The sequence below is a fragment of the Corvus moneduloides genome, chromosome 2 (assembly GCF_009650955.1).
Source record: "Corvus moneduloides isolate bCorMon1 chromosome 2, bCorMon1.pri, whole genome shotgun sequence".
Taxonomy (NCBI): domain Eukaryota; kingdom Metazoa; phylum Chordata; class Aves; order Passeriformes; family Corvidae; genus Corvus; species Corvus moneduloides.
The window spans coordinates 105447832-105457585 of NC_045477.1; the positions used below are offsets into that span (position 1 = coordinate 105447832).

The 9754-nt window shown below is 39.5% G+C and overlaps 1 protein-coding gene across 2 annotated transcripts; it reads left to right on the top strand.

The window, feature by feature from the left end:
- On the top strand, positions 1 to 9754 carry RAB9A (RAB9A, member RAS oncogene family). 2 transcript variants are annotated; one of them, XM_032100674.1, is made up of 3 exons: positions 36 to 176; positions 3395 to 3482; positions 7474 to 9754. In XM_032100674.1, exon 3 carries the CDS (start codon positions 7508 to 7510, stop codon positions 8111 to 8113), a length of 606 nt encoding a protein of 201 aa, XP_031956565.1. In that variant the 5' UTR covers positions 36 to 176; positions 3395 to 3482; positions 7474 to 7507; the 3' UTR covers positions 8114 to 9754. The 2 variants fall into 2 exon arrangements, with proteins under 2 accessions (XP_031956567.1, XP_031956565.1); XM_032100676.1 differs by lacking the exon at positions 3395 to 3482 and having other exon boundaries at positions 1 to 176.

Below are 9754 nucleotides of genomic sequence, written 5' to 3' on the forward strand. Positions count from 1 at the left end.
CCCCCTGCCTGTCCGCCATGTTTGTTCCTTCCGCAGCGCCTGGCGGCGGTGGCGCAGCCCGGGACCCGGACCGGCGGCAGGAGCGGCCATACCCCCTTCCCGCGGGCAGGGATCGGCCTCTTCAGCGCGCCCGGGAGCGGCGGCAGTCCCCTTCCCGCGGTCTGGAGCCGAGTCAGGTTGCGTTATTTTCCTTTCCCTTGTGTCCGTGTTCTCCACTCGGTCCCCCGCCGCTGTCCGAGATCCCAGGCGGGCTCCCCGGTGTTCCCTGGCGCAACCTCCAGGGAGCGGGAGGACAGCCCCGGCCGGGCCCGCGGTGGGAGAGCGCCCCGGGTGCTCGCCAGAGCCGGTGCGGGTGGCGGGGAATGTGGCGTGATCCGGGATCTCGTGACTCCGGGGCAGGCGGTGGCTCCTTTGGGAAGCGGCTCTAGCCGGTGCATGGCCGGTCGCCGACCCCGCAGCGCTTCCTCGCCACTGAGAGAGATCGCTGGTCTGTCAGGGTGAAACTCGGCTTAGTACTTGTGTCCTCAACACGTTTCACATCGGGAAAAGAAGAAATATTAAAACTCCTTTTATCTCCTTTTTCTCGTTACTGTGTGCTTGGAGCGGGCTGCCCAGGGAGGTGGTGGAGTCACCGTCCCTTGGAGGTGTCTGAGGAAGGGCTGGACGTGGCACTCAGTGCCGTGGGCTGGTCGGCAGGGTGGTGTTTGGCCATAGGTTGGTCTCGGTGATCTCAGAGGTCTTTTCCAACCTGCTGGGTTCTGTGCTGGAGAGGGGCCGCCTGCTCAGGGCGCCCTTAGGTTTCACTTCTTCTTTTTTGCAGCAGTGACTCGGCTCAGCCCCTCCGCAGGGCCGGGGGAGTTCGCAGTGGCGGCAGGTGGCTCTGCGGGCTCAGGTGTGGTGATGGCTGGGTAGGGAAGGATGGGGATGGGCCAGGACTGGGAATCGCTTATGTCTGGGTGGTTAATGGGCTGCTCTCGGTGTAAGTAATTCCGTGTTACATATAACTTGTATAAAGCAATTGAGTGGATAACAGAAGAGGGCAAGAAAACTAGTTTTAAAAGCCTCCATTAGTGGCCTTTATAGTAAGGTTACATATAACTAGATACATAGAGAGCATTTAAGTTTTATTAGTTTGGGTGGAACAGTCAAGTAGGGACCTTCTTGGCTAAGTTTTGTTCAGGAATTAAAATGCTTGTTTGCAGATAGCTGTCATGCAGCCTTCCATCTTACGTGTTGTTTTCCTTCTTGTCCACAATAATTTACAGCTATACTAAATAAGCATGTGGGTTTTATTTGTCTTTACTTTTAAAGTGTTGTGCAACACTGAAGTTGTCAGTGCTCGCTTTTTTTAGAGCAGGGGTGGCTGTGTGTGACTAGGTTTTTTTGGTTTTTTAAAAGTGTTTTTCCATGACTTTTTAGTAGCTTAGAAGGTGACAAGCTGTAATGGCAGACTGGAGGGAGAGCAGACATACCCAAAATAAATCCGAAACGTTTTTTTCTTAGTACTTTTATTTTCAGAGAAATCTAACCTAAGGATGGTACAGCTATATCTGTGTTTCATACCAACATCAAATTTATAATTAACTGTTACTTTTCTCTGTCTTCATTCAGGTTGTATGCCTTTACTGTCTCAATACATAAAGTTAAAAAGTGACAGTGTGTATTTAAAAAAAAGAAAAAAGATCTAGCAGTGCTTAGCTTTTGAGTGCTCAAACACCATCAGTTTCCTTAAATTGAAAATATGTGGAAAAAAAGAATTGCAGAGGGTCAAATAAGATATTTAGACTTCAAGCTTTGTTCTATTTTGTGTCAATTTCGTAGTAAATCCTGGGAAACAGATCTTCCAGCTCCTTAGGATTGGAATTTTACATAAATGTTTCACAATGAATAAAAACTTCCGGGCAAAAAGGCTTGTAAGAAGTCCTTAGGGTTTGTTAGGTTATTTGTTGTTTTTTTTTTTTAAATAGTGTTCATTCTCTTGTGTGTTTTGTTTTCGTTTTCAATCTCTGCAGAGCAGGCAGTGTGTTGGCCTGGTACAGTGTAACCCACTTAATGCCTTAGGGATGGGGCTTTCGTCACAGTTATACTGGGAAGAATATGAATGTACAAGGTAGCCTTGTACCAATAGAGGCTGCTATTACTAAGATTCCCTGAAGGAAAGGGGAAACTAATGCAAGGGAGAAAGATGAGCACATTTGAGCAGAAATAATTGCTGGATAGGTTATTGAGAGAGTGGAGGCAGTAACAGAGAAGTAGGTTGCAAGGAGAATGTCAAATAGCTCAGGCATTGTTAGCAGTCTTGGACCAGGAGCAGCAGCACCGAAGGGTGTTTTGAAGTTGGCTAAAAGTAACAGAATATTTAAGTTGGAAGATGCTTAACTGTGAACTGCTGAGAAACGTAAATTCTGATGAAATCCGAATAAATAAGTTTGCTCATTCTACTTGAACTTGTGGAATGAGGCTGGAAGTGAAGGTTAGGCTTCTGCAAGATTAAACTGGCAGAGATACTAATGTAGGTATTTCTCCTGACATTTTCTGATTGACTTTGTGTCTAGCTAGAAGTTAGAATAAATGAAGTGATTCTGGCAGTAGGTACTGGAATGATTCCATGATCCAAGGGTTATGTGAACTTCAGGATTCCTTCCCTTGGCCACTGGTTCTTTCATAGTCCTGAGTCATGCCAAGCAACTGTTTGAACTAGAATCCTGAGCTTCATAGGAGTTAAAAACAACCTTACAAAGAAATTGCCAAATACAACTTTTTTGGTATCCAAATGAGTGCTAACAGCTGAATGACAGTTCATTTTGGGTTGGGCTCATATGAGAAATTACAAGTAAATTCTAGTGATATTCTGGTGTTAGATGAAGCATATCTAGGCTGCTTACAACTAGAGGCAATTTTAGTCTGTGTTTTCTTCTGGATAGATGTTCAATAATCTGCTGACAGGTTATCTTCGTAGTACAGTGGTGAAATCACAGATACAGGAAGGAAGACTTGCAAGGAGATTAGGACTTTGGTAGGTTGAGCTGTATGATTGAAGGGCTTCCAGGCAGCTGATAAGTGGCTGTCAGTAAAGGGGTGTTCCTGATCCACAGTTCTTACGTCAATGCCCCGTGGAGGGGAGGGTCAGTTTGGAGGCTGACTAATGTCACTGCTTGTAACATATCCAAAAGTACAAAACCTGTAGCATCTTGACTTCATATCTGGATGTTTTCCTTTGAATTGAGAAAAAAGTATTTCAAAGTCAAAAGGCTTGTGGCTTCTTATGCACTAAAAAAACCATTCTTGTGCCACTTAATTGACCAGGGTGTAAACCGCTACCTCCTAAATATAAGAACAAGGATTGGCTAAGGGGAGAAAAGTGAGAAAATGTGCTTCTGTCCTTTCTTTTCAGATTTTTGGAAACTTGCAGATCTGCTATAGACAACAAGTTTAACCACTGTAGTGATTGAGGGCTGAGAAATGTAAAAACTCCACAAACAGTAAGTGTTAAAAATTATGTAGTTTTGGATTCTGCTCTTTCTGCTGCAACTCTGGTAGTTCTTGGGACTTCTTCTCAGACATTTCACAGAGAAGCAATTAATGTCATTCTTTGATGGGCCACTGTAACTAACAAACTATGTTTTCTATGCTTGCCTGGCAATTATTGTCAAATGCTTTGTTTGTGTGAAAAAAACCCACTACTAATGAGGGAGGGAGTTTACATTTCTATTGAAAGGCAAGTGTTTTTTTCAGTCAAAATACTTGCAGTGGTGTGCCTTTTTAAACTTTTAATCTGATACCAGTGGTTTAACAAAATACGGTGGCTTAGCAAATAAAATTGTTAATAAGCTTCAAAACTGAAATGGATGTGCTGTATATGTGTAAATTTGAGGATAGGAAGTTATGAAACATGGTCAGTGTTATGCTAGTTGTAGAACTGCTAATTCTGCTTGTCCATAACTTGAGTGTGTTTTCTTAAAGACGGCCCCTTTTTTCAGTAAGTCTTGGCTGATAGCACATGAGGTTGTAAGCAAACATGACTAGTTGGAACAAACTTGAGTCTGTCTTACCTTTAACAGCTTCAGTTAAAGGACAGTGTAGCACATAGCCTCAAGAAAACCTTTAGGTTTAGTCTTGGTTTCATATAAGAGGTGGCTCATCAGTGAGCATTGAATGACAGTGATAACTGAAACAAATTTTCTCACCTGTTTCCAAGTCAGAAAGTAAACACAAGTGGAGAAGCAACTGTCTGGAAATTAGAAGTGTCCCTTACACCTGTTTCCTTAAAAATGCTGAGGCAGTCCAGTGGTGGTATTGCAATAGATCCAGGTTTTGGTGCCCTATTAGAAAAAGGGGAGCGGAGGTGAGATTTCAGTTGCTATGTGTGTTTTTTTGTTTGGGTTTTTAATGGTGTGCTGCAGTGGCTGGTATCAGTGTGGTAAAAATGAAACTGTAAATAGGTCCAATGAACTGGATTTTGTAATGCAAACTGATTTTTCTGAGGTTGCTTAGCCTTCTGTCTTTCGTTGTGACAGCAAATATTTGGACTGATAATGGAAATATTTGACTTGCGATTCATTTCAGTGTTTAAAAGGGACATCCTGAAAGGCAGCAATTAATTTACTTTTTTGTATTACGGTATATGGTCATGCTAGAAATTACATTAGTAGAAAATGTTCCCTGCTTTTAACAGGAATACCGAAGTCAGTGATTTAAGCACTGTAATCCTTCTAAGTTAGTGGAAGCAATTCAGAAATGGTTATCAAAATGAAGCAGAGTGGGGCTGCTTTTTATTTATTTGCTCTGACTCTCTTTGAATATTGAAATGATTGAAGAACATGAGGGAAAATTACTCTTGTTGCAGACTCTTTGTCTCTTAGGTTGAGAATACTTTTACATTAAGTAGTTGTGTAGCTCACTAAGAAATAACTGGAACAAATAATTGCCTGTAATTCTATGCTGTGTTGCAATTCCCGATGTTGGGTAAAACAATCAGATGCACATTAGAAATTAAGCTTTTGTTTTGTTTTCAGATGATGAATGATGATTGAACAATTAAGATAAAAAATGTTCAGAAACATCATACTGTATGTAAACCATCCCTTCCAAAAATACTGTCAAAAGCACATTATACAGATAAATTATGTAATAGGAGTAATAATATTAATTCTTGTAGTGTTGTAAGTATTTTATCGTTGTTTTATTTGTTGGAAAAAACTTAATTCTAGCCTAGCATGACAGCTTCTGCTGTGGAAACTTAATGTCCTGAAAAGCAACGTTGCCTGCAACATCACAGAAGACTCTGTAGCTTTTGTGTTAAAGGACACAAATGGTTTGTGGTTGGTCTGTAATTGTCTGCCTAGTAAAACTAATTTTATGATCATCAGTCTTAGACCTTACTGGAGTGGCCCACATAGTTGAAATTGTGCAAATTAACTTTGCAGGTTCTAGATGCATGATGTACTAGCTACTGTTAACACTTTCCTTACATGTATTTTGTTTAAAATGTGGCTTTGTGGACAATTTCATGATAACTGCCATTGATAAAAATGCAGAAGCTAAAGAAACCAGTGCATAGTACCAGTCAGAACTACTTAAGCCAGTTATTTATTCACACTGTGTCTTTTAGGGAACTTCTGATTTCTGCAGGACTGGAAAAATAAATTGTAACTTGTTCCCTACACTGGAGTGGAAGAACAGGAGAACATTCAGTACCCTCTGTTCCCACGGAAGCATTATTTATTAAGAAGCAGCTCCTATCTAATGGTGTAGAAACAGGAGGCATAAATGAATATGCTGGACCATTTTCAGGAGTTAAGCATAAACCTGTAACTCTTATGCAAGTAGTCCAGTGACTCTAAGGCTTTTCACATGCATTAAAATGTATGTGTTCATTACCTGAGCCATAGCTGTTACCCTGTAGCTCTCTGAAGGGTAAATGAACAATCTGCTCGTCGCTTCTAAGCAGCTTTAACGTCATCATACAAACCTGTCGAGAATTAAGGCTTCATAAACGTTGTTAATTACACAGTATAAATTAATTAAATTACTTGCTCTGAACAAGTTTTTAATGGATGCAGTCAGTTCCTTGTGTTTTGAAGTTTTTTTTGTGTTGAGGCTTCAAACTACTCCTGTCTTACTGTAGATTATGTCTAGCAAATAAATATTCAAAGATGGAAAGTCACTGATAAAAAAAATTCCTGAAATTTCTCACTCCTACTGTAGGCCTTGATTGTAAGGCAGCACAGAGTCATATGACTCTCACACCAGCTTGTATCAGGTACTAATTCTACCGGCACACTGTGGGTGATGTATATGCCAGTAATGCTAATTACTACTAGCAAGACCGCATTCCTTCCTTCAAAGAAAGAGACGGACTGGGCAACTTATGACCCATTTCCATTTTAAATAGATGCTATTTTCAGAGAAGCCTGTTGGGGTGAAGCCTTTGAACTCTTTTACTATCAGGCAGGTTTAGGAAAAGTTCTCCTCATACAGAAACTTCGGTTTGTTAAACAAACTTTTTTGTTTGTAACAAACTATGTTTGTTAAAATTAAACTTTAGCCCCAAGCAATTAAAACACCATTTTACAGTATTAGATGACACTACAGTTGTGAGGGCAAAGGTTGGGTACAAAGCACTAATGAACAAACCACTTTAGTGCTAAAGGGTTGGGTTTTTTTAAAATTTCTTTTTAAGTCTGACAGTTAAAAAGCCTTCTTTGGTGTCACTAATTTGCCATCCCCATGCTGGCAGCCAGACTATTCACTAGCACTTCCAGACTTTTTGACAGTTTTACTATGGGAAGTTGACACCTCCTAACTGAACTGTCACTGTAGGCTTGGCCTAGGTATCTGGCATTTTGAGTATCATTGAAGTAGCAACTGCTGATTTGCTTTTGTGGTAGTTAATAGTATTCCATTCATCAATGCTGTTCTGAAAGGAGGAAACTATAAACTATTGAATGCTTGTCTAAATAAAATTACAGCATTTGTTCTGTAGATAACTGTGTTGCTAGTGCATTGGTTTAAAAAATAACTTTGGTAATAAAATACAGCACTGAAGTGACTAGTTCAAGGCACATGCTCTATAAAATTCTCTCACTCCACTTTTTTCCATAAACCTTTTCTCAGTGAACGTAAATGAATAATTTGCCTTCTGAATGTAATGTGATACCCCTTCAAGCACAAAGTGGGGGTGGTTTGAAGGGTTTGGGGGTTTTAAAGGGTTTTAAGTGACAGACCAGTAATTTATACAGCATACTGCTTAGATGCAGACTGCAGTCTGTGAAGAGACACCTCTTAAATGTGGTATTCTTGAGCGGGTATTCTTACTGGAGTGTATCTACAGTTCACCTATTTAGTGGAGTCCTGGTTTTGTACATGAAACTTGATGTTGGTGGACTTGAAAACACATTCTAGATATTTATGTGTGCAAAATTTGCTGCTCACAACTATTTTCCTTTTTAATGATTTCCTTAATCTTTACAGGTCTAGGAAACCAGGAGGATCTTTTCCCGTAACAATGGCAACAAAATCATCGCTCCTTAAAGTAATACTGCTAGGAGATGGTGGAGTTGGGAAGAGTTCCCTCATGAACAGATATGTCACCAACAAGTTTGATGCACAGCTGTTTCATACAATAGGTGTGGAATTCTTAAATAAAGAGTTGGAAGTTGATGGACATTTTGTTACAATGCAGATATGGGACACAGCAGGTCAGGAACGGTTTAGGAGCTTGCGGACTCCTTTCTATAGAGGTTCTGACTGTTGCCTGCTAACTTTCAGTGTGGATGACTCTCAAAGCTTCCAAAACTTAAGCAACTGGAAGAAAGAATTCATTTATTATGCAGATGTCAAGGAGCCTGAAAGTTTTCCATTTGTGATACTGGGTAACAAAGTTGATATTGATGAAAGGCAAGTATCTACAGAAGAAGCCCAAGACTGGTGCAGGAATAATGGCAACCATCCCTATTTTGAAACCAGTGCAAAAGATGCTACTAATGTTGCAGCAGCCTTTGAAGAAGCTGTTAGAAGAGTTCTAGCCTCTGAAGATAGATCAGATCACTTTATTCAAACAGATACAGTAAACCTTCATCGGAAACCAAAACCCAGTTCATCTTGTTGTTGACTTAAATTTCTTTTTGCCAAATTACGCTCTATAAAAGAATGGAGAAGGTGTAGTAGATAAAATAACAAATGGGTTTCACTCCAATATTAAAATCTTAATATTCTGCTGCTTTCATGGGGGAGAAAAAGAAAAATGTCCATTCATGGGTGACCCGTTATTGAATTAGTGATGCTTTCTGTTTAGGAAGATGTCAAGTAAAAAAATAATATAAGAATGTAATTTGCCAAGTTTATTCAAATGATAAATACTTTGAATATAATTAAAACTTGAAAGTTCTAGAAGCACTACTTTGGAGAAGCTGTTCTGGAATTCAGGCACAAAGATACTTTTATATGTGTATATTTTTATGAAATCGGCATTCCACTTTTGTTTCATTAGATGTCAGTTTCTTAACAATGCTAGATATTAAACTTCAGTCTCACTACATTCCTTTTGCTGTGAGTGGTACTTCATCTCTAATGTGGTTATTATAAGTTAATATTTACCTCCAGGTCTTCTAATTGCCTAATGTTGCTGTAATTTGTGTAGGTTTATAAGTAGGAAATAAATTTCCTACATATTTAATGTCCATTTTTTCCCATCTACTATTCTAATGCTGCACTAATTTTTCCAGCGGTTTAATGCAAAATACTGATAATTTTTAAAATTAATGTATGTCTTTGCCTTAAGTCCATTCTAGCATGTTTCTGATCAATAAGGTGAAAAATCTGAGTAACTGAAGTATAACCGCTTTTTGAAAAAGAAATGCTTTATTCAGTCAGCTTTAATAGCACTTGAAAGGATCCACATTACAACAGTTTTGTAGGAAAACTCCTAGTCTACAGCCTTAGAAGTTCCAAACTTCTTGTTCCTGTTAACCCGAGCTATGAATGTGTTTACCAGTAGTATCTGCACTGTGATATTAAGGATTGGCAATACGTAGAGAACTCAGGAAGCTCTTGACTTACAGTAGATTTTGACAGCTTTCAGCCCTAATACAGGTATATAACTATAGATAGTGTTTGAGCTGAATTTGATCCTTATTTAAATTGCTATTTTAGGATATGGACTTGTACATTTAAGATAATGTCTTTTATATTACTGAATTCATTTCATAATGATGAACAGGAACAAACTCTGTATTTAATGGACAGTCTTTTTTGCAGTCATGCAGACAAAACTACAGGTGTATTTGAGGTTTCAGGTGCAGTTTAAGTGGTAGAATACTTGTATGAGAGAAATTGTTCAGTATTGGCTCTCAGAGTAACCACTGTCCTTGCAATTGCAAAATTGCTAGTGCACTATTGCTTCCATCTGTAATCCATGTGCTAACAGGCACATGTCGACATGTGGTCTGAGAAAGGAAGTCTGAGGCTGCAGGACAGGCCATGTTATTCATTAAACAACTGCTTTCTGTACAGCAACTTTTTTGTTCAATAGAAAAGCCTTTCTTGAGAGTACATTACCAGCAAGTATTTTATCTTAAAAGTATCTAATTAATCTGTACCAGGTGTAATTATTTGGAAGTAAAGCTTGCAAAAACAAACCCTTCTTGTTGCTCTTAGTACGCTTTTCTGAATGTATTGTATTCTTGCTTGAACCTGTCCAGGACAACTTTACCTGGCAGATCTGCTACTCCTGCTTAAAAGTGCCATCTTTTTA

Bases quoted from the DNA above. Each gene is read 5' to 3' on its own strand.
- RAB9A (XM_032100676.1), top strand. From the start codon at position 7,508: ATGGCAACAAAATCATCGCTCCTTAAAGTAATACTGCTAGGAGATGGT.